Source organism: Carya illinoinensis, chromosome 10, assembly GCF_018687715.1.
Source record: "Carya illinoinensis cultivar Pawnee chromosome 10, C.illinoinensisPawnee_v1, whole genome shotgun sequence".
Lineage (NCBI taxonomy): Eukaryota > Viridiplantae > Streptophyta > Magnoliopsida > Fagales > Juglandaceae > Carya > Carya illinoinensis.
The window spans coordinates 35406328-35431384 of NC_056761.1; the positions used below are offsets into that span (position 1 = coordinate 35406328).

Sequence of the window (25057 nt, forward strand, 5' to 3'; positions counted from 1 at the left end):
TTCATTATTATTCATAAAAAATTTAACTCAACTCAACATCCAAACAGGATCTTAAACTCTACATCTTAGGTCATTCAACAACTATAAATTACCAAAAATACCAATTTTTGATCTGCCATCCACATGTTTTTTTTTTTTTTTGCCAATTCATCAAAAGATATAAACAATTAAATTGTAATTTGTAAAATAGTTAATATCCGAACAATATTTCTTGACTTAAAGGGTTAAGATTTTATTATCCCAACGTTTTTCATCCGTTAGATTCAAAATACTGGGAAATAAAAAATTGAATTTTCTAAATATGGTAACATAAAATTTGAAAGGGTTTGAATAAAAGGGTATTAATTATTTAGCATAAGAAATATATATGGACCGTAATTAAGTAGGACACTATGTTACTTGAATGCTAATGAAGTATACATCGAGCTGCGAATTATCAACATATCACCCTACAGACTCAAAAAAGTATGATGAATCAGGTAAAAATGTAGCACTACTTAGGCCGTTTGGTTACATAGTTTAGATGAGATGAGATGAGATGTTTTAAATAATAATAAATAAAATATTATTATAATATAATTTTTTAATATTAGTTTATATTGAGATTTGAAAAAGTTAAATTGTTTATTATATTTTGTATGAAAATTTAAAAAGTTTGTAATGATTAGATGAGATTAGATGAAATTATTTGGTTTTTAGTAATCAATAGAGAAATAATAGTTGCAGTGTAAACTGAGTATATAACTTTAGCACTAAAAAAGCCACAGATTGGCCATATACCAAATAATGAATTCTATGATCATACATAAAAGAAAAAGAGAAATGATATTTGCAATCGTGAGTGTGTAAGTGTCGTGCAATCTCTTTTAAAAAAAATAAATAAATACGGGATCTACATAAAAAAAATTAATTTTTTAATAGTGAATTTCACTCTTTTACAAAATGATTATGTGGTATTTATGCACTCCACAACTGTACGTAGAATTTCTAAAAGAAAATAGAGCTATAGATGAGCCTCCTAGTCCTTTTTGTCAATGTCAGATATTTATTAGCTACTCATCAGAACCATGTCCATCTTTTTTTGTTGAATTACACTGCTATAGTTGTTTAGTATAGTTGAGAATCTCCTCGGAAAGCATGGTGGTGCATTTAGCAAAAGAAGTGTGAGCTTGAGGCTTGCTATCCATTTCCTTCAATCAGGCTATTTTTCAGATATTCTTATGACTGCTGAATATGTACCAATGCATAAACAGACCGAAGCCACACTTAAAATTATTATGGAATTTGCAAACTGAAACAGAATGTCAAGTATTGGTTTAGTATTGGATCGTTTTATAGCACATGCCTTCTGATAAAGTATATATGATGTGGAACAAGTACTTAGTGACATAGAACTCTTACCTGCAACTTCGTCAATTTACCTTTGAGTATGCGGAGATAACATGCGCATGGAAAGATAAATGTCTGTCACGAAACAATACATAGAGAATTAATTCAAACTTCCTCGTATCTCTAGCTGTGACGAACTACAATTGAGGTGTATATGAAGAGAGAACTTACAATTAACATTGTAAGTAAAGATCCCATTAACGCCATTACAGAAGCTGCGGTCCAATCGACAAAAAACAGCTTAATTAGCAGAAAGCAGTCTCCTTTGTTTTTTATCCCATTTTATATTGGCTCTTACTGTCTTGTTATTTGTTTTGCCTTTGCATGCTCAAAAAGCACATTCAGGACGTACATATCAAACAATCCTTTTTTTTTTCTTTGTGAGGAACCAAATACTTGAAAATCAATGTGCATAAGCAGTGCAGGAACTGCTCACCAAAGTATGGAACAGTCAGTGCCACCACCAAAGTCGAAAATACTAAAATTGTTCTGACGAGAAGCACTACACTAAAAGATCTAAGCTGAGCCGAGGGCAGGAGTTCCTCTAAACTCAATGAGATGGGTGTAAGTGTCAACGCATACTTTGTCAGTGGGTTCGCCACCTACGAAACCACATCAGTCACTTGATGTACTATGCAAAGCATATAAAATCGGAAAACTAAATTTAAGTTTCCTATCATACCACAGTCCAGATTGCGATATTGGAAGCAACATATTCTCTGGGCATGTTTAAAGTGAACTGAGATTTGACCGAGTCACCAAACATTAGAAAGCCGCATATTGCCACCCCAATGTACATAAAGAAACAGAAAACAAAGCTGTGGCACATGAGATATATATTAGCGAAGCTTATAATGTAAGTAGGGGAGAAAGAAAAACTCATCAAGAAAAACAGGGAAGTAATCTTGAAAATAATGTAACTTTTAACGTTAAAAAAATGTCTCTTCTCTTCATGAAGTTAAAAAAATGTCTGTTTATAAACAAGCAGAGAAAGGAAAATCAAGGCAACACAAGTGAATATTTTCAAACTAATATACTGACTAGTTTTGTCACCTGGCTATTAATACAGATCGAAAGTGTGATGATTCTTTCATTGAAGTATAGATATTTGGAAAAACTGGATGGCCCGAGAAACTGTAACTAAAGATACCAATTGAGACAGATATGTTTGCAAGGTCTAAAGCTGTTCCACATGGATGAAATCCAACTCGGTCCACCACCCCAACCCATAATAAGCAAAGTGCCACCAGAATTGATGCAACTACTCCACCTGAACACAACTTTTAAGATAAGCTGTATTTGCAACTTAAAAAATTATGAGATTTCAAGAAAAAGGATAGGAACCTGAAAGGTATGAGAGCAAACTCAGATTTCGAAGCCAAACGGTTGGAAGAACAATAAGAGTAGCTGTTATGGAGAAAACTTGACGAGAACCAAGATAAGTTCCAGCAAAACGGATTTGTGTGTCTGGGTATAATGATGCCAGGTTATCGCTCATCATAATGATGTACTCCGCGCAAGAAGCCTACAAACCAGAGCTCTTCACCTTATTAAGTATGGCACAAAGCAAGGCACCCAAAAGGTAGAGAGCTACGCATAGATATAGGAGAGATTTTTTTGCACTTACATATAGTTCTATGTACAAAACTATCTGCATTGGACCAGAACAAGTGTCAGTTTGGCTTTCAAACAGGAGGTATCAGCTTGTAGTTGCAAACTCAACAGCAGGCATGATTGTTATAGCGTATATAACTATGTTGGTTATATTCTTATCCATATAAGCATGCTTGTGAAAAAAATTGGACATTTCATATTCATATTGGACTTACAGCTATTCCAAAGCGGCCAGCTAACCCAAAAGCAGCCTCTCCAATATCTGGGTAAGTTTGGAGTTCTGGGGAGCTTTCTAAACATCGCTTCAATAAAAATGCCGTATAGCAAGAAATGACACCCATCATCACAAGTATGATGAGGCTAAACCATCCTCCTTCTTTGACTGCATACGGAGTTGTAAGGAGTCCTATGCCACACAGAACATTGATTCCTGCTTAAAAAGAAATGAGGATCTTTGTTGAGTAATTTTTGGTGTGTAAACCTGTTCACGAAGGGATGTGTAATGAACAGGTGAGTTGATGAAGTGTTTTCTGTCAGTTTGTTTGTTATTGTAGTGTAGTGCTGTTTTGGGTTTTCTCGCACGATATTGTCTCATTACAAAGAAATGTCAAAAAGGGATGTGTTATTTTAAGAGGCACCTCTTGAATGAATGGTTGTGTTAGTTCGGTGCCTATGAACATGTGGGTTGGTGTTTGATAATAATAATAATAATGCAAGAAAACAATATCTGTGATTTTGAGTTTTAATTGTGAGTAAGTCAAGATTTAGTTGTGGTCTTTATCATTTCTTTTCCAAAATAATTTGGCATCAGAACCAATTGAAACGATGTTCAACAATCTATTTCAACCACAAAATCCAAATCTTACAAATAACAATTATTACATTTGGAGCATTCAAATTAAAGGTCTATTCAGGTCACAAGAATTGTGGGGTATTATTGAAAAATGAACCCACCCTGAATAATAAAGCCAATTACAACAACAATCAGAAAAATGAACTAAAAGAAGTAAGAAAGAAAGATAAGAAATTATGGGGAGAAACTCAATGATTTTAATTAAGAAATTATGCATTCCATAAACATATTATGGTGGCCATAATAGACTTGAAAGATGTCAAGTCACTCTAAATTGACTGGTAACTTTAACTTTGTGAGAAAAGATCGCAAAAGAAGATAGAAGTTAATTTTAGTGAACCAATGTTGGAATCAAAGGCAGACTTGAAGATTCAAAATGGAAAAACCCAGAAAGTGTGATAAAAGGATTGAGGAAATACTTACAACGACCATAGGCGCAGCAATAATGAAGGCCAAAGTAGAGAACATGAAAATCTTACCGGTGATGGAAATCTTTCTGTATGTAATGAGGAAGAAACACTAGCAAACATGGAGGTTTCATATTTAGCATTCAATGTTATAATGGCCAAAAATATAGACGTTATAGTAATGAATGTTGGAATAAAAGGGTTGGAGATCGAAACAATTACACTAAGAGAACAAGTCGAGGAGAGGAGGAAACTCTACTACTTTCATGTGAAGAAGATGACAAGGACCCACAATACATATGGTTTTTATACTCTAGTTCGACAAACCACGTGGTAGAAAAGTGTTGTTTCTTGCATTGAGTAATCAAGAGCAAGGAGACACTAAATTTGGTGATTCTTAATTTGGCGATTCTTGTAAAGTTTCAGTAAAAGGAAAGGGGAAAATTATATATGGTGCAACTTAAGAATGATGAGCCCAAGCATATTTATAAGAGAAGTGCTACAGCTACAAAGAGATCTCACAAAAGTAAATTCACAAAATGATATAGCTTCATATGATATACCTTAAATCTATTTTATAATAAAAGTAGTTTTACAATCTAAAATACCACATCAAGTCACGCTAGTTTGTGAGCTTACTTTTGTAAAATTTCTTTGTGCTAAAGCATTTCTCTATTTCTATTGTGTACTGTGTGCTAGAATTAGAAAGAAACATAAGAATGGGCAATTGTTGGAGAAAGGCTAGGTCATTCTAATGGAGGATTTGATACTCACATTAAAAGATCAACATGCGAAGGTCATTACTGATGTACAAATTTCAAAGAATCGGATGTTTGCTCTGAACATAAAAGCAGTACCTGTAATGTATTTTCACGCTAAAGTGAAAGATCAGTCTTGGTTGTGGCATCTGCGATATGGACACTTGAGTTTTAATGGCTTAAAGCTTCTGTCTACCAAGGTATGGTGAAAGGATTGCCAAGTATTGACCATTTCAATGTCATATCCGAAGGATTTACCCTTGAAAGACTTTGAAAAATAGAGAGAAACAGAGAGAACACAAAAATATTGTTTGAAGAAAATTTGATGTTGTTAAGGAGCCTTGAACTAGCACCAGTGGGAGTCCATGGATTATTACTGTATCTTGATTGGAGGGAATTATAGCTCTGCATAGTTTTTGATTGAAATGCTTTGGCAATGTGGAGGTTCTAGCAGCTCAAGTATTTGATAAAAATTTTTTGGACAAAGTGATGAATAAAATAGTGAAGTAATCAGGAGAAAATCCTGTTTTTACCATCAATGACTGCTTGAGCCAATGAACACTGCTCCTGCGGTGGGGGCGATTTTCTTGTAGAAAACTTTGAGCAGGCAGATCCAGATATTTTCACAGGTAGTATGGAAGTAGGCACTTCTTCTTTGCCTATACTTGTTTCAGAAATAAGAGGCTTACTCAGCAAAGAACCATGCTCAGATGCTTCTGGGCTCTCTTGTGCAGTGGAAAAAAAGCTGCTCATTCCTGTCAGGCTAGTTTTCCTTAAAAAATTAAGGGATGGTGGGGCCACAGTTGTAAACCTGCTAATTGACTGCCTGCACGTATTCAACCAAGTGAGAAGAAAAGTTCAGAATATTATCGGTTTAATCTTTTCAATTTATTTATGTATTCATTGTTTATTTTGCTTATATTCCCCATATGATCACTTCCAAAACAAATCATTAGGCAAAACATCATTAACATTCACCTCACATATCACTATTTTTCTGCTACAGCATACTGGTTTATGCACGTAGCCAAAAAAAAAAAAAAAAGAAGACATACTGGTTTATGCCATCTAGGATTAGAAATGTATATTTCCTGATCAAATTTAACAATATCAAATAATTGGTATTTATTATATGTTCAAAGTCATGCTAATAACAAGAAGGCATGCCGATGCCAAAGATGATGGGGTCTGGCCAATTTGTCCTTTGCAACCCCTCAAAATGTAGTGTTCCAGCTGCTAGCAACCCAAAAAAAATCCCTGGTCTGTACAGGCACAAAATTTTTGGTCGAACTCATTTCTTAGTCTATTTCATATCCCTACTCCAAACTATCTTTCCAGATTCACTTAGTTTGAAATTTGCATTCAGATTATACAAAGTCCCTATTAATAACATGAGGTAATATTCTTATAGAGAAATGATAATTAGTTGCAGTCGTGAGTGGTAAGTGCTGTGTAATCATTTTAAAAAAAATAAATAAATACGGACTCATGTAAAAATAAATTAATTTTTTAACAATAAATCACATTCTTTTTTAAAGCGACTTGACGGAGTTTGCCTACTCCATGAATTAACGTAGCATTATTCATTTTTTAAGTAATGTCGACACACCTTGATGGTCTGCTAAACATATATAAACGAGGTTTTTCATTTAAAAAAAAAAAAACTGTAGATCATGGAGTACCTGTAGCTCTGAGGCCAAGTGGAATCGTTGAGGTCAATGTTGTTAACAGATGGACTTGGTGAGGAAAATGTGTCTTCAGATTCAGTATAGTCCTCGTCCCCATAAACCAATTCGGCCTCGTTTTCTTCATCATCGGTTTGGAAATCATCCCCCCGGTCCCGCCCCAAATCATCGTCCAGTTTCATTACCACTCTGCTCTTGTATTCAAATTCTGCGTACAAACATAACCTCAGAATAATTTCTACTCTTTCCAGTCGCATTAAAAATAAATAAAAACAGCAACTTTTGTTTTACATAATTAACATAAAGCAGGAAAAACAAAGAATGAAACCTGGTTTGGTCGGGTTTGGCTGAAGTAAGTGTCCAAGAAGCCGAGGTAATCGGAGATTATACATGAGGTGCGAAAAAGATGTACTTTTTTCTGAGTTGATGACCGACTATTAATACCAACCACACACACACCTGTAATATATATCAACCATGCATGCAAGGGAAATTATTTACTAGATGATCCGAAGCTGGTGCTGTTGTTTCGTTTGTTCAGCTTTTGCATTTTTTTGAGATTTAAATAGTTTAGAATTAGTGCACGTTTGGAATTGCAATGAAAAATATAACTTATAATTTTATGATTTATAATTTATAAGTTAAGTGATAAATTCTACTATTTAAAAAGTTATTTACTATTTAATAATCATATATTTAAAACACTTTTAAACATACTACGTTTGTTTGAAAATAAATTAAAAAAGTACTTACTAAGATAGAAATGACGATTATTTAAATTTTTTAAAATTATGATCATATCATTGAAAGTTTGAATTGTAATTATCTTAAAATTATATGGATATTTTTGTCCATTGACATTTTTTTTTAAAATTCGAATTACATTTTGCATTATTCAGAAAAACACATTTGAGAAAAACTCAAACGTACTTTTTAGCTTATTTAAGATTAAAAGTAGTTTAATATGTAATACTTAAACTGATGCAAACTAAGGAGCTGGACATGCTGATCATACACATGGGAATGGAGTTGATCATACACGTGGTAAAGTTAAATTTGCATAAGACCCTTTGTCACTTTCTAGTGGCTCAATTACAAGATTTAGAGCCAAACGTTTCAAGGAAGCACTAAAGGACTAATTCAAGAGAATTGGGCTGATTCTAAAAAGACCAAGATGGACTCAAATAATAATCAAGACTTAGTCCATATCATCAAAGGAATTGAAGAGGTTAATTAGCATGCAAAAATGTGACCAGCATGGTCTGACCATTAAAGAGTGTGAACTTGTGAGTTTCAAGGATATTAAATAGGGAAATTCGCTTATGACCTTAGCTGGTTATGTTAAATACATTGAGGTTAGTTATTTAGCTATTTTTGGCTATCTTTAGAAGTCCAAGAGGCCTAAAAACGTGGGGACTTGTTTATATTGATGTTAGTGTTACTTTTAAAGCTGAGTTATGACTTTTCCTATTTTTGGAAGGTTGTTCCAAGTATATAGCATGGGCTGTATGAATTTTGTAGGGAGATTTGGTTTTCAGAAAATTATTTTCATTTTGAGGTCTTGTGTTCCTCTTCGTTCTTGAAAGAACTCTTGAATTTATCAAGTTAATCTTATGGCGTTCAAACAACCAAACTTATCACCTTGATTCTTGAGAGATTCTTAGGTTTCTTGGTGTGGCGTTTTAATCCTTCGTAGTCTTGATTTTTTCATATGGTTAGGTGACGGGTCAAGGCTCAACAAATCTTGTTTACACGATTTTGGATTCCAATCTATTATTGTTATCGGGTTTCATCACAATTGTTAGTAGAGTTCATATCATTTGACATTAGAGCCTTGGTTCTAAGGCAAGTTTGACTATCTTTTATTTTCATTTGTTATATTTCTTGTTCTTTGTTGTAGTAAAAAAAAGAAAAAAAAAAGTACACGATTCCAGTAAGAAAGTTCATTCCTTTCAATCTTGTTTCTCACTTTATTCAAATTCTTGACCTTTTTGATGAGTTTTGGTTGTTTCTCATTTTTGAATTGTTACTGGATTATTTTGAATTAGTTTCTTGAAGTTTGATTAAGAACTAAAGAAGACACAAAAGAGTGGAAAAATGCAAGAGTTTGTAAGACCATAAGTGGGTAAAAGCCGTTTAGAGTGAAAACATGAGTGCAAGTGTATCAATTCTTGAGTGAAACCGTGAGGGAGTGCTTGTGAGGATTCTAACCTTGTTTTGCAGATTCTAAACAATTCCAATAATCAAGAAGAAGATACAACTGAAGAATGTCAACAACCAGTAGATCTGAACTTCCAAATGCAAGCGTTGTTAGGGGAGATGAGACATATGTTGAGGGTTGAATTAGAACCTATTCACGAGAGGTTGGATAGGGTAGAAGCGGGAACTTCTAGGGGATAGCAACAAGACATCTCTAATAGGTAGCAAGGTGGGCGTGTTCCATGGAGGAATGATGAGGAAGAGGCGGAGTCAGAGGAGTTTGATAAGCCATATTTGAACCAGGGCAAGTTTGAGCGTAGGTATGAGAATAGAGAAGCTAGGATGGGTAAGCTTAGAAGGGACAATGATTTAAGAAATATAAAAATTAAAATCCCATATTTTCAAGGTAAAAATGATCCTGAAATTTATTTGGAGTGAGAAACTAAAATGGAGATGGTGTTTGATTGTCACAACTACTCGGAGATAAAGAAGGTTAAGTTGGCTGCAATTGAATTCACCGATTATGTCATTGTTTGGTAGGATCAATTACTGATTAATAGGAGAATGAATAGGGAGTCACTCGTGGACACTTGGGAGGAGATAAAAATGCTTATGAGGAAGCGTTTTGTACCCAGCCACTATTATAGGGGATTGTATCAAAAGTTGTAGAAGTTAATTCAAGGTTCTAAGAGTGTGGATGAGTATTACAAGGAGATGAAGATAGTTATGATCTGGGCTAATGTAGAAGAGGACCAGGAAGCCAGCATGGCTAGGTTTTTCCAAGGTTTAAATCGTGAGATTGCGGATATAGTCGAGTTGCAACATTATGTTGAGTTGATGGATATGGTGTATCAAGCTATAAAGGTGGAGGAACAACTTAAACAGAATGGATTGGTTAGGAGGGGACAACCTATGGCTACCACCAACTTGTGGAAGATAGCTCCAAAAAGGGACAAGCAGCTACAAAATAAGCCAAAATTTGAACCCTCTAAGAATGCCAAACCATCGACCGCCATTACTTTAGGTAACATCGAGGCTTCTTCTTTTAAAACATGTGATATTAAGTGTTTTAAATGTCAGGGGCGGAGACATATAGCTAGCCAGTGTGTAAACAAAAGGGTGATGGCAATAAACGCCCAAGGAGAGCTTGAGTCAAAGAATGAGAAAGAAGTAGATGATGATGACATGCCACTTTTGGAGGATGCTAATGATGAGCAAAATGTGTGGTTGGAGATTTATTAGTAGCAAGGCGAGTTCTCAATGTGCAGGTTAAGAAGGAAGAAAGTAACCAAAGGTAGAACTTATTTCATACTCGGTGCTTTGTAAATAACAAAGTTTGCATTGTCATTATTGATTGAGGGAGTTGCACAAATGTAGCTAGCACTTATTTGGTGGAGAAATTGGCCTTAACTACCTTAAAACATTCTCACCCTTACCGACTTCAGTGACTGAATGAATGTGGTGAAATCAAGGTGACAAGGCAAGTGTTGGTGGCATTATCCATTTGTAAATATGAAGATGAGGTGCTTTATAATGTGATTCCAATGCATGCATGCCATTTATTGTTAGGAAGACCATGGCAGTATGATTTGAGGGTTACGCATGATGGATTCACAAATAGGTATTTTTTCACTCTTAAAATGCAACTTGTTACTCTTGTGCCATTAACTCCAAAACAGGTCATAGAGGACCAACTAAAGTTATAAAGATCAAATGAAAAAAAGAAAGAAAAAGAAAGGAAGGCCGAAATTGAGAAAAAAGAGTTTAAAAAAAAAAAGAGAGAAAAACATTGATCAGCGTGAAGAAGAAAGAGAGAGGATTTCGGCCATAATGAGAGCAAGATAGGAAAAATTCAATTACATTGCAAAAAAAAAAAAAAAAAAAAAGTAAAATCCAGAGAGTATTATTTTCACAACAGCCCTTTATTGCACTCATGTACAAAGAGTCTCTCTTATGTACTAATGATCTCGTCAGTGGTTTGTCGAGCGATATTGTTTCTCTTTTGCAAGAATTTGAAGATGTCATTCCCGAAGAGGTACCTTATGGCTTACTTCCAATCCGAGGGATTGAACATCAAATTGATTTCATACCTGGTGCATCAATTTCAAACCGACCAAATTATAGGAGCAAACCTGAGGAGACCAAAGAGTTTCAGAGGCAAGTAAGTGAATTATTGGAAAAGGGGTATGTGCGTGAAAGCATGAGTCTTTGTGCGGTTTCGGTGTTATTAGTTCCTAAGAAGGATGAAACATGGAGGGTGTGTGTTGACTACCGAGCCATCAACAACATAATGGTAAAGCATCATCATCCTATTCCTAGATTAGATGATATGCTGGATGAATTGTATGGCTCTTGTGTCTTTACAAAAATTAATCTTAAGGGTGGATATCATCGAATTAGGATGAATGAATGTGATGAATGAAAAACTGCCTTTAAGACTAAATATGTTTTGTATGAGTAGTTAGTGATGCCTTTCGGTTTAACTAATGCTCTGAGCACATTTATGCATTTGATGAACCATGTTTTGCGTGCATTTATTGGCAGATTTGTAGTTGTGTATTTCGATGATATCCTAATTTATAGCAAAAACTTGGAAGAACATATAATGCATTTGAAATTTGTTTTAAAAATTCTAAGGAAAGAGAAGTTGTTTGCTAACCTCAAGAGTGCATCTTTTGCATGGATAAACTTGTGTTTCTTGGTTTTGTTGTTAGTAAGAGAGGAATTGAGGTGGATGAGGAAAAGGTAAAGGCAATCCAAGAGTGGCCAAAGCCTACAACAATTAGTCAAGTAAGGAGTTTTCATGGCTTAGCTAGCTTCTATAGACAGTTTGTGTATGATTTTAGTAGCTTAGTCGCCCCTCTTACTGAAGTCATCAGGAAAAATGTGCCGTTTAAGTGGGGCAAAGAACAAGAAAAATCATTAAATCTGATCAAGGAAAAGTTAACTAATGCACATTTGCTTGTTTTACCTAACTTTGCTAAATTTTTTAAAATTGAATGTGATGCTTCAGGAATAGGTATTGGAGCTGTTTTGATGCAAGAATGACATCCAATTGCTTATTTCAGTGAAAAGTTGAGTGGGGCAGCCCTAAATTGCCCCACTTATGATAAGGAGATGTATGTCTTGGTAAGGGCTTTGAAAAATTGGCAGCATTATCTATGGCTAAAGGAATTCGTGATTCACACAGATCTTGAATCTTTGAAGCATTTGAAAGGACAGCAAATGTTGAACAAGGACATCCAATTGCTTATTTCAGTGAAAAGTTGAGTGGGGCAACCCTAAATTGCCCCACTTATGATAAGGAGATGTATGCCTTGGTAAGGACTTTGAAAAATTGGCAGCACTATCTATGGCTAAAGGAATTCGTGATTCACACAGATCATGAATCTTTGAAGCATTTGAAAGGACAGCAAAGGTTGAACAAACGCCATGCCAAGTGGGTGGAATTCATTGAAACATTTTCTTATGTGATCAGATACAAGCAAGGTAAGGACAATGTGGTGGCTGATGCATTGTCTCGAAGGTATGCTTTACTTTCCATTTTAGATATAAAATTGTTGGATTTGAATACACTAAGGATTTGTATGCACAAGATTCTGATTTTGGTGAAGTGTTAAACGCATGTGAAAAAGTGGCGTTTGGTAAGTTTTATAGGTATGATGGATTTTTGTTTCAGAAAAATAAACTGTGTGTGCCTGTGTGTTCCTTGCATGAATTGCTTGTGAGAGAAGCTCATGGGGGTGGGTTGATGAGTCATTTTGATATAGTTAAGATTTTAGGAATTTTGCATGATCATTTTTTTTTTGGCCTCATATGAAATGTGATGTGGAAAGAATTTGTGAGAAGTGTATCACGTGTAAACGAGCTAAGTCTAACTTGAAACCCTATAGTTTGTACACCCCTTTGCCAATACCTAGTGAGCCTTGGATTGATGTTTATATGGAATTTGTTTTAGGTTTACCTAAGACTCAGAGGGGAATAGATTCAGTTTTGTGGTTGTAGATAGATTTTCCAAAATGGCACACTTCATTGCATGTCATAAAATCGATAATGCATCACATATAGCTTATTTGTTCTTCAAAGAAATTGTTAGGTTACATGGCATGCCTAGGATCATTTTTTCTGATAGGGATGCAAAGTTTTTGAGTTATTTTTGAAAGACTTTGTGGGGAAAGTTGGGAACCAAGTTGTTGTTTTCTACAACTTGTCATCCACAAACGGATGGTCAAACTGAAGTAGTGAATAGAACTCTATCTTCTTTGTTATGCGCTATCATTAAAAAGAATTTGAAAACATGGCAAGATTGTTTGCCACATGTTGAATTTGCTTACAATAGAAGTATACATTCTGCATCTAAGTTTTCAACATTTGAAATTTTTTATGGTTTTAACCCATTGTCACCTTTGGATTTAACTTCTTTACCTTTGAGTGAACGTGTGAACTTAGATGGCAAAAATAAGGTAGAATTTGTAAAGATGATTCATGAAAAGGCATGGTTGAATATTGAAAGGAGGACTAAACAATATGTCCATCAAGCCAACAAAGGACGTAAGAAGGTAGTGTTTGAACCAGTAGATTGGGTTTGGTTGCACTTAAGGAAGGACCGTTTTCTAGAGAAACGACATTGAAAACTCCTACCTCGGGGTGACTGACCATTTCAAGTAGTAGAACGCATCAATGATAATGTTTACAAGCTTGACTTACCAGGTGAGTATGGTGTTAGTGCAAGCTTTAATGTTGCTGATTTGTTTCCTTTTGATGTAAGTGATGATTTGAGGACAAATTCTTCTCAAGAGGGGGAGAATGATACAAACCAAGGAGCTGGACATGCTGATCATACACGTGGGAATGGAGCTGATCATACATGTGGGAATGAAATTAAATTTGCACAAAACCCTTTATCACTTCCTAGTGGCTCAATTACAAGACTTAGAGCCAAACGTTTCAAAGAAGCACTAAATGGGCTAATCCAAGAGAATTAAGCTGATTCTAAAAAGACGAAGATGGGCTCAAATAATAATCAAGACTTAGTCTATGTCATCAAAGCAATTGAAGAGGTTAATTAGCATGCAAAAACGTGACCAACTTGGTCTGACCATTAAAAAGTGTGAATTTGTGAGTTTCAAGGATATTAAATAGGGAAATTCGTTGATGGCCTTGACTAGTTATGTTAAATAGATTGAATCTAATCATTTAGCTATTTTTGACTGTCTTTAGAAGTCTAAGACACCTAAAAATGTGGGGACTTGTTTATATTGATGCTAATGTTGCTTTTAAAACTGAGTTATGACTTTTCCTATTTTTGGAGGGTTGTTCCAAGTATATAGCATGGGTTGTACAAACTTTATAGGGAGATTTGGTTTTCATAAAATTATTTTCATTTTGAGGTCTTGTGTTCCTCTTCATTCTTGAAAGAACTCTTGAACTTATTAAGTTAATCTTGTGGCGTTCAAACAACTAAACTTATCACCTTGATTCTTGAGAGATTTTTAGGTTTCTTGGTGTGGCGTTTCAATCCTTCGTAGTATTGGTTTTTTCATCTGATTTGGTGACGGGTTAAGGCTCAACAAATCTTGTCTACATGATTTTGGGGTTCCAATCCATCATTGTCATCGGGTTTCATCACATTTGTTGGTGGAGTTCATATCACAAACGACCTAGTTTTTTAATTAAAGAGCTTGTAAAAATATTTAAGCACTTTTTAAAACTCCTAACGCAATCCCAAATAGGCCCTTAGTACTGCATAAATTTGCCGTTTCAAAATTTTCATTATGGTTATACTATATATAATCATTTTTATATATTTTTTTTACACATTTTACTGATGTAATTAATTAAAAAATGATGCAACTAAATATAATAGTAGAATACGTAGAAATGACTGTACATAAAATTTTCATTTCGTAAATCATAATAGGTCACGTGAGATTTATATATAATTATCATTTAAATTATTAAAATGGTTAATTGCATAATTAGTAGTTGATTTTTTTTTTTGTCTTTTGCATGCAATTCGATAACTTAGTTTTAAATTTTTGTAAAATTGATACTTAAATTTTAAGAAATTCAAAACTCAGTATCTTCATCAATTTTTTGTTAATGCAAACCTAGTGTTAGCCTTTATTGACTAATGAGAAAAGTTTCAGATTGGTCAGCTATGAAACATATTTTTATAGCAGGCCAATAATCACGTTCCATGTAAGCACTTCATAAATATCATAAATAGAACTGCATACACCCAAAAGCCGCTCTATTGACTCTGCTACACCATTTGTAGGGGTTGGAGATGACACATTCAATGTAGCTTTGGTAGCAACGGCAACGATGCTTGGCCTTAGAACCTCAACTAAAGGCCCACCCCGTGTGGGAGTAACTATCTAAGAAGTAGGGGTATACCAGCTTGAGATATCAGATTTGCTACCACTTTATTATTTCGATTCCTTCCAATCAAGCCCGATCCCATTTGGAGTTGACCCATATCTTCATCAATGGAGTTACTGCCACCCATTGATAGAGTGGGTAAAGAGGGTGAGAGCCCATTTGATGAGACAGAGCACGAGATGCTTGAGTTGGCTATGTTCTCCTCTGTTATTGCATTAGACCACGCATCAATGAAACCCCTTGTGGTTCCTGTGTTAGGTTCTTGTATAGAAATCATATACGAACTGAGGAACAAAGGACAATCTTTGCTCTGTGTATCTTCACAGCTGCTAAAATACACATACGAGTTCACATTCAAGGGCTCCTCAGGATAATTTGTTTGAAAATAGAGGCATTGGGATGACAGTAAGAGAATGTCTCAGAGGCGAATTCCATTTTATTTTGCATCAAAAGGTGCCATTGTTGGTTAGTTGTAGCCATGGGAACGGGTTCTCCTTTTACAACCCAGTCCAAGCTCCTTCAAAACGTAAACATAACCACATCAGGCACCCAAGAATACCTACTAATTTACAATAATATTTTGAATTCTCTCACTTGGCCCCCTGAGAATGCAGTAGGAAATTACAGAAAAACCCAAGACCACCCATTTGTTTAAATTTCTTGGCTCCACTAAGATCAAGCAAGCAAGCTCATTTCACAACAAATAATCACCACCGCAGTTGAAAAATGGCAGAAACTATAAGATACCGAAAGAGAAATATAATACCAACCTCGGATCCTTGTGGGAAGTAAGCGAGACCTTGTTCGGCCAGTGGAATGGGGAACTAGCAGTAGGTCCAAGAAACTGAGATGAAACACCATTGTTGTTGATTGTGGGTCTAGGAATAGGAATGTTAACAGAAGTAGAAAAAGCACTATAATCTTCACGGCGGGTCCTCTTGCTGCTGTTGATGCTGCTGTTGTTTGCTTGAATTTCCACAGGCTTTCTTGAAAGGGGACGGGGGATACATTTAGTCAATTCAGAGTCAACATAGGGGTTTGGGTGTATGTAGATTTATTTGTGATTTTCATGAAGTGTTTACGTGGCACGTAATTATTGGCTTGCTGTAAAAATGCATTTCTTAGGCGACCAGCCCAAAAATTTTCTCTTGACTAATATGTGACATTAATATCCATTTCAACCATTTAGAGATTAACATGAGGCATTACTTTTGAAATCGCAGCATATAAAGCTCTCATACATGTAAAACCTAATTTAATCTCTGAAATTTTCTTATATCCTTAGAATAATTGTTTTATAGGGAAAATTTATTTTATAACTCCTTAAAAAAATATTTAGGCCTCATTTGGATACATAGTTGGTCTTAACTTAAAATATAATAATAATTACTCCACAGCCTAAAATATTGGTATGAGAAGATATTCTAAACATAGAAATATTATTACCTAAATTACTTTACAAAGAGATCCCACAAAAATAAATCCACAAACTGACGTTATTTTATATGATATATTATATCTATTTTACAATAAAAGTAATTTTACATTTTAACGTATCACATTAAACAATGTTAGTTTGTAGGTTTATTTTTGTGTAATCTTTTTGTTGCTAAAGTACTTCTCTATTAATTATGTTAGGAGTAATAAAAATAAATAAAATAAAAAGTGGAATCAATCACACACGATATAAAATTTATGCGATTTGACATTGTGTCTAAGTCTACAAAATTGTAAAAGATTTGATTCAGATGAAAAAAAAAAAGAAGATACAATGTGGTAATATGGTGACCGTATATACTAAATAGTTTAATACAATATATAGTAAATCTTAATTAACATGTCAAGTTGGATCGGTTTAAGAGCCAAACGGGTTAAAACCACAATGAATCTGTATCAGATCGATTCATCAAATTGAGTTGTACACAAACATATAACCAGGCTCCACAAATAGGAGGGCAACAAATTAAATCAAGTGGCCTTGGGATAATGGCATGCAACACTTCCATGGAACACATGATAGGAGTTAAGATGGCCAGGATGGGGAATCAAGATCTTTTGATCAGTGCAAAACCTAGCCATACTTACACATTTGACAGAGCGACTCTTCTAATACTTTAGTGCTCGAGTGATCTTTCATCCTTTGGCACCCAAAAAAACAAAAACACCCTCTTCAAGTGGCTATTTCCAAAATAATTTTTTTGATATTCTTGAGTGTCCGAGCCAGCTTGCGCGTACTTTGACTAATCACACGGGACCCTAAAGTTAATGGCTAGGTAAACCTTTAGTGGCTCTGAGGAGACTCGAATTAGTGACTATTAGGGAGAAAAATCAAGAGTTGACCAATTGAGCTACCCCTTTAGTTATTTCCAAAATAATACAACTGCAATCTTAAAAATGTTACAATTGAAAGTTCTGTCCTAGCAAACATGAGACTGCCTTATGGCACAATAGAGATAGAAGAACACACATATAGGGGTGTAATCGGTTCGATTTGGTCTGGTTTTGGACAAAATCTAGGACTGAACCGGTAAGCATCGGTTTTGCATTTTTTAAAATTGATTACGCACCGATTTTCTTTCTAAACCGATATTCCGGTCCGATTTTAATAAAATACAAGTTTGTCATAAAAATTCTGTTTTATGAAAAATCTATTACCATTTACAAAAATCTACTTTACAAAACAAATCTACTATGTAAATAAATTATGCTTGAAAAAATCTGCATTATAAAAAAAAAATTTGCTATGTAAAAGAATTCTAATATAAAAAATCTACTTTATAAAAAAATTTTCTATATAAACAAAATTTTGCTATATAAAAAACTGCTATAAAAGAAAAACTAAAATAAGAAATCTAGTATAAAAAAAAAAATCCACTATAATCCTATATTAGAAGATTAATGTTAGTATATATATATTAGTATTAGTTATAGCTATATAATATATTAGACAATATAATAAGATTAATATTAGACTATTAGTATAGCTATATATTAGTATTAGTTTTGATGATTTAATATAATTATATTAGTATGAGTATAACTATAGGCTATATTAAAATATTAGTATTAGTATATATGTGATTAAAAATTATATATAATATAAAATATATTATATGTAATATTAATATATAAACAGAATCAGTCCGGTCCGGTCCAAAACTAATCAGAATTAAAACTAGACCGGTTTCGGTCGACTTTTCATTTATTAAAATCGGTTCTGGACTGAACCGGCCGGTCCGGACCGTTTCCAGTTTGCCCCAATTTTTTTTTCACCCGTAAGCACATCCAACTAAACGATCAAAAGCACACTCACTTTAGGTGCAACGTTTAATTACAATTATAGTTAAAAAAAGGACTGATTTTTGAAACGAATAATAGACGAAATGTTTTACATAAATGTGAATATGGCAATAAAATGGTCAAAGTGGAAGATCGAGACCTTTCCCTATTTCCACCCCTATCAGCTGTAGAATTCCCTTGTTCAAAATCTGAAAAATAACAACTCCGATATGAATTCTTGCACAAAAGGTTTTTTGGGTTACAATAAGAAGAAGAGCAGAACATTGAAATTCAGAGGGGAAAAAGAGAGGGAGCAGAACTCACCAATTCTACTACGAAAGTTCCAATGAGGCCAATCATACAAGCTCTCGAATTCCAAATTTCAGCTGTCCTTGTGAAACCAAGAAAAGGGGCGCTGAATTTCGGCTCTGTTTTTGGCACTTCCACCTGAAATTTCCCAAAGCCATTTAATTTCCATAACTAGAATTTCCTGTAAAAAAGAAGAAGATTGAAACGAAAAGCAAGCGCAGAAACAAGAACATACTCCAGCAGGAAGCTTTGCAGCATGGATCCTGAAGGATGCGTGCTTCTTAAAGGTTGCACCATTCAGCTTACGATTATTGAAAAGTGCGAGTTGCTGGTTCCGACGGTTTGTCGGAGCTGCCGACGGGAGGAGAGGGGACGGTAATATGGAAGAAGAGGTTGCCATTCTTTTGGTTCTACGACCGCAACCGTCGCGTTTTCAGCGACCTTATCTTGTGTGTACGGGTTCATAGTTTGTTGTTTTGTGGCTTTATCTCTCTCTCTTTTTTTTTTTTTTTTTTTTTCGTGGTGGGTTTTGGTACACGTTCATCTTGCACTGGACTGGGCACAGTGGGCATGGACCGTGAATGTCCTCTTGTGGACCACAGCCACAGGATGCATTGGACTCGATCATATTCGGTTGAGAGTTGAGAGTGCAGGGTGTTTTTTTAACCCACAAAGTTGTACAAATGTCCTCAAACTCAAACATGCAGTGGATTTTACTGAGTACTTTGGCTGGTTCCTTTTGGATCATGTTGGGGACTACCTTTAGTAATTTTTAGTATTTTTTTATTTTATTTTTTTATATGATTTTTTTTAACACTTTTAAACATTAAAAAAATTTATAATATTATTAAAAAATACTTTCTTAATCACGAAGGTGAAAAAAAAGAAAAAAGAAACACTAATCTAACTGTAGCTCCCTGCAGGGACCCTGCTAGTGGAACTAGTATTATCCATTCCTTTTTAGTGTCATCCGTACAGAAGGACAGACAAACAAACTGTAAGGGTAATCACCATATCAGACATCAATCAAAGCATTGTCAAAGTACTGCACGCAGCAAATTACAATGTGCTATATCTACGTCTACACGAATTAGCATCCACATCTCGAAACATTTTCCCATTGCCACTTAGTTTGATGGCAGAATCCCAACAATGTTATCATGGACACTAGCGATTTTGGTCAGATATATACCACAATTAATTAATCAGATGGATGGATGTTGGTCACAAGAATTGGATAAAAGGCTGCAGATGTTTGCATGCTATAGGTAGCTGCAAGAATCCCTTAAAATTCAAGTTGCAAGAACAACTTTGTCTTGACATGCATATTTAGCTTGAATTCACAAATAATAACATCTGTAAGAAGTATTCCATCAATATAGTTGTAATCTGAAGGGGCGCCCGTGTGGGCAGACCCCTCCTCCCCCTCTTCAGCCCGTACAACGGGATGTAACACCCCTGGAGGTACTTGTGGAACAATTGTTGAGATTGAGTTTGAGGTATATTTTCCTTCAGCTGCAGCCTGCTTACATTTTCATGGGTTCTAACAGTAGTCAAGCACCTAACACATACAATAAAGACACATCCCTTGTCAATTTTTCAATATAATTCTCGAACAGGCGTTGGAATTTCTGTGCTCTTAATTTATTATCAAGTCCTCACTTGTGGCAATTTCTGCTTGGTTAGAGAAAATACTGGACTCCATAATATGAAGAAGATGATATCAAAATGGGAGGTAATACCTGCTATTAGCATCATAATAGAAGCCGCCGATGGAGCCACCGATAAAAGACGAGTGCCAGCAAATAAAAGAAATCGGCATGTTACTCCAAATATGGTGAGTTTTTTCAACAAATGACAAAAATAATTTAGGGCAGGTTACCATTTACAGATAAAGATGGTTACTCAGGTCCAAAGATTTGTCATCATCCTCTGAAAAAACAGAACAGAGCAGTCAGTAACGACAATAAATAGTATGCCTGCCAAAGAAATTGGAATAAGGAACAAACGTTGCTTCCCATTTACGAGTGAAAAAGGGTATAATTCTTTGTATCATAAATCTCCCCTTTCCATAGGGTTATTACCGCCTGACATAATCACAAATGAAATGAAAAGTTCTCCATGAACAAACAATATAAATGCAATCTTCTAACTAGAGCAAACAATGTGGTCATGAAACTCTACATCCTTCTGAATGAAGTCCATGTTGCATATCAAGCATGCAACTGACCAAAGTTCCATTGAGGAAACATAGCAAAAAAAATTTATGGCCAAAGTAGAATTTAACATGGTTTCTATGACAGTGATAAGGATAAGACCAATTCAAATTCAAAACTTCAAATGACAGCAGCAACTTCGAGTTCAACTTCATCCCAACGTCTTCGGATACCGTCGTCCCAAGCCCAAGTTTATAGGAGATAGCGTTATCACTCTTTGAATATTTGAACTCTGTAACTAAGTGTATCTTGTAAACAATTTACTATATATATATATAACCTCTCGGCAGCCATTCAAGGCAGAGAGTACAACCCAGAAATTCATCCTCTGTTTTATGGTATCAAGAGCCAACGTGACTCACGTCAATGGCATCCTCTTCCGTTTTTTCTGTCACACCCGTTACTCCTCCTAGCATTCAAAGCTTGGTCACTATCAAGCTCAGCAGTGAAAACTACCTATTGTGGAGAGCTCAAATGACGCCATACCTTAGAGGCCAACATCTTTTTGGCTACGTCAATGGGAGTTGTCTTCAACCCTCCCAACATATCCCAAACCCAGAGGTTGATAAGTCAACTACAGCTCCTCGTCTGCTTCTAAATCCAGAATTTTCTCACTGGTTTGATCAAGACCAGATTGTCTTGAGTATTCTCATGTCATCTTTATCCGAAAGCATTCTTGCCAAAGTAATTGGAGTTACTACGTCTCGAGAGGTCTGGTCTGCACTTGAAAAAATGTATTCCTCTCACTCTCGAGCCCGCCTCTCAACAACTCGGCGTCAACTTTCTACTGTCACAAAGGGTGGCATGTCCATCTCAGATTATTTCCAGACGGTGAAGTCTCTTGCTGACACTCTTGCAGCCATCAGACATCCACTTCCTGACACAGAGATTGTCTCCTATCTGCTTGGTGGTTTAGACTCTTCCTATGATCCCATTGTTACATCCATTCAAACAAGAGAGGATCCAATGGAACTTGAAGATATATTTGGGCATCTTCTCAATTTTGAGTTGCGTTTACAACAACATACTCAAGTCGTTGAAGCTACTATCGGCTCTGCTAATGTTGCAACCCGCACTGATCACTCTCGTGGTCCTCATGGTAAGACTCAATACTCAAATCGTGCTTCATCTTACTTAGGTTCACGTGGTCGTGGTAGGGGCCGAGGCGGTCGTCATGGTTCTTCTGGTGGTAATCGTCCCATGGGCCAGATCTGCAGCAAAGCTGGCCATCTCGCCATCAAGTGTTTCCATCGCTTTGATCAAGCCTATCAAACCATGCCAAACAACATGTCTGCGTTTTTTACATCCCAACAAGCTCCAGCTGATACCAATTGGTATCCTGATACCGGTTCCACCAATCATCTTACTAATGATCTTCAGAACTTGAATCTTCATGCCGAGACTTATGCTGGTTCGGATCAAATTCAAGTGGGCGACGGGGCAGGTTTAGCTATTGCTCACATTGGTTCATCTGAAATTAAATCCTCACAATCTGCTTTTAACCTTCGCAATATTTTACATGTCCCACAAATTAAAAAGAACCTCATTTCTATTAGCCAATTTACCAAAGACAATAATGTATTTGTTGAATTTCACTCATCTCATTTTTTTGTGAAGGACGAGGTCACGAAGAAGGTTCTTCTGCAAGGCACGCCTAAAGATGGACTCTATCCATTTCCCTCCTCCATCTCGACTTCATCACCATCTCAATCTTTTTTCAGTCAGCGTGTCTCTTTGGAAGTCTGGCATCGTCATTTGGGACATCCCACCTATCAAACAGTAAAGCATCTTGTTTCTAAATTTTTGCTTCCAGTCTCTTCAAATAAAATACCAAGTGTTTGTTCAGCATGTCAACAAGGGAAAAGTCATCGTCTTCCCTTCTCAGTTTCCCAGTCTATTTCAAATTATCCCCTAGAATTAATTTTTTCTGATGTATGGGGTCCATCTCCTATTTTATCTACCAAAGGCAATAAATATTATGTTTCTTTTGTTGATCATTTCAGCAAATTTATTTGGCTCTATCCCCTTGCTAATAAATCCGACGTCTTATCTATTTTTACTCAATTTCAAAAAATGGTTGAACGTCAATTTAGTCGCCAAATAAAATGTGTCCAAACAGACTGGGGTGGTGAATTTCAAACACTTAATTGGTATTTTCGCCAAGTGGGAATCCAACATCGTGTTTCTTGTCCTCACACCTCTCAACAAAATGGCTCTGTTGAGCGAAAACATCGCCATATTGTTGAAATGGGTTTATCTTTATTATCCCAAAGTTCTACTCCTCATTGTTTTTGGGATGATGCTTTCCTTATGGCAACTTATCTCATTAATCGTCTCCCAACTGCTCCTCTCGGCATCTCCCCATTTGAAAAATTATTTAACAGAGCACCCGATTTTTCTACCATGAAGATTTTCGGCTGTGCTTGTTATCCTTACCTTCGACCCTTTAACAAACACAAGTTGGATTTTAGGTCCAAAAAATGTGTCTTCATAGGCATCAATAATCTCCACAAAGGTTACAAATGCCTTGATCCTGAGTCTGGCAGAGTGTTTGTGTCTCGACATGTCATTTTTGATGAATCGGTGTTTCCATTTTCATCACCAACGTCTTCCTCTATTCATGCCGAAACTCCTTTTATAGCGTCGTCTACACTACTGCCTTTTTTACTCCCCTCAAACGACAGTTCTACTACTGCCGTTGTCCCTCATTCATCCCCCCACGTTACGGCATCACATACGGAACCGACAACTACGTCAGCATCTTCCTTATCTTTTTCTCCTGCTGCGTCAACTACATCTTCTCCCCTGTTTTCGTCATCTCCATCACCGATAATCTCTCCAGCAGTTCTTGATCCATCCGACGCTGCCTTGCCGTCTGAACCTCTTCCATCTCGTTCTCACCCGATGACCACCCGCTCCCAGAACAATATTGTGAAGCCCAAGCAATTTTTCGATGGCACTACCCGGTATCCTCTGCCCACTGCTCTCCTTGTTATTTCCACCATTCCCACTGATCCCATGTGTTACTCTGAAGCTCAAAAATTCTCAGAATGGCGTGAGGCCATGGATGCAGAATTTTCTGCTCTCATGAAGCAAGGTACGTGGTCTTTAGTCCCTTATAAAGCTGGCATGAACCTGGTTGGCAACAAATGGGTTTACAAAACAAAACTCACCTCTGATGGTACTCCTGAACGACAGAAGGCCCGTCTAGTGGCAAAGGGCTATCATCAACAGCAAGGGTTAGACTATGATGACACTTTCAGTCCAGTCATTAAGCCTACAACCATTCGGCTTGTTCTCAGTCACGCCGTATCCAACAAATGGCCTGTTCGTCAGATTGACATCAGTAATGCTTTTCTCCATGGTTTTCTCTCTGAAGTTGTACATATGCAACAACCAGTAGGTTATGTTCATCCTCAATATCCTACTCACGTTTGTAAGCTGCACAAGGCCTTATACGGATTAAAACAGGCCCCACGGGCGTGGTTCTCACGTCTTAGTGATAAACTGGTGGATCTCGGCTTCATTAATTCTCAGTCCGATAATTCTCTATTTGTCTATGTCTCGGCCTCCCTTACAATGTATGTACTGGTGTATGTCGATGATATTTTAATCACAGGTTCAAATGAAGATGCCATCACTCATCTTCTTGTGCAACTCAATTGTGACTTTGCAGTAAAAGACTTGGGCCACTAAATTATTTTTTGGGTGTGGAGGTCATCTCTGTTTCAGGAGGCCTTTTGCTTTCTCAGAGACAATATATTCTTAATCTCTTGAAACGCACCAACATGATAGAAGCTAAGCCAGTGTCCTATCCGATGTCCTCCTCCCAGCAGTTATCACTTTTTGATGGCAACCCTTGTTCTGACGAGACCTTATTCCGTAGCGTGGTAGGAGCTCTTCAGTACCTATCTCTCACTCGCCTAGATATCTCCTTTGCAGTGACCAAAGTGTGCCAGTTCAT

At 36.1% G+C, this 25057-nt stretch overlaps 2 protein-coding genes and 1 long non-coding RNA gene across 3 annotated transcripts; all 3 read right to left on the reverse strand.

The window, feature by feature from the left end:
• Window positions 1-956: 956 nt before the first annotated feature.
• On the reverse strand, window positions 957-7187 carry LOC122278952 (amino acid transporter AVT1D-like). Its single transcript, XM_043089177.1, has 12 exons — window positions 7035-7187; window positions 6704-6914; window positions 5555-5847; window positions 3219-3433; window positions 3017-3040; window positions 2734-2914; window positions 2443-2659; window positions 2072-2207; window positions 1826-1991; window positions 1561-1604; window positions 1402-1464; window positions 957-1291 (listed from the first exon to the last, which is right to left on the reverse strand). Exons 1-12 carry the CDS (start codon window positions 7096-7098, stop codon window positions 1202-1204), a joined length of 1704 nt encoding a protein of 567 aa, XP_042945111.1. The 5' UTR covers window positions 7099-7187; the 3' UTR covers window positions 957-1201.
• A 7861-nt stretch (window positions 7188-15048) lies between these two features.
• On the reverse strand, window positions 15049-17756 carry LOC122278221. Its single transcript, XR_006229314.1, has 2 exons — window positions 16060-17756; window positions 15049-15806 (listed from the first exon to the last, which is right to left on the reverse strand). It is a non-coding gene; the product is annotated as an uncharacterized LOC122278221 (long non-coding RNA).
• An 823-nt stretch (window positions 17757-18579) lies between these two features.
• On the reverse strand, window positions 18580-19338 carry LOC122278220 (light-harvesting complex-like protein OHP1, chloroplastic). Its single transcript, XM_043088363.1, has 3 exons — window positions 19113-19338; window positions 18893-19015; window positions 18580-18777 (listed from the first exon to the last, which is right to left on the reverse strand). Exons 1-3 carry the CDS (start codon window positions 19275-19277, stop codon window positions 18709-18711), a joined length of 357 nt encoding a protein of 118 aa, XP_042944297.1. The 5' UTR covers window positions 19278-19338; the 3' UTR covers window positions 18580-18708.
• Between the last annotated feature and the right edge of the window lie 5719 nt (window positions 19339-25057).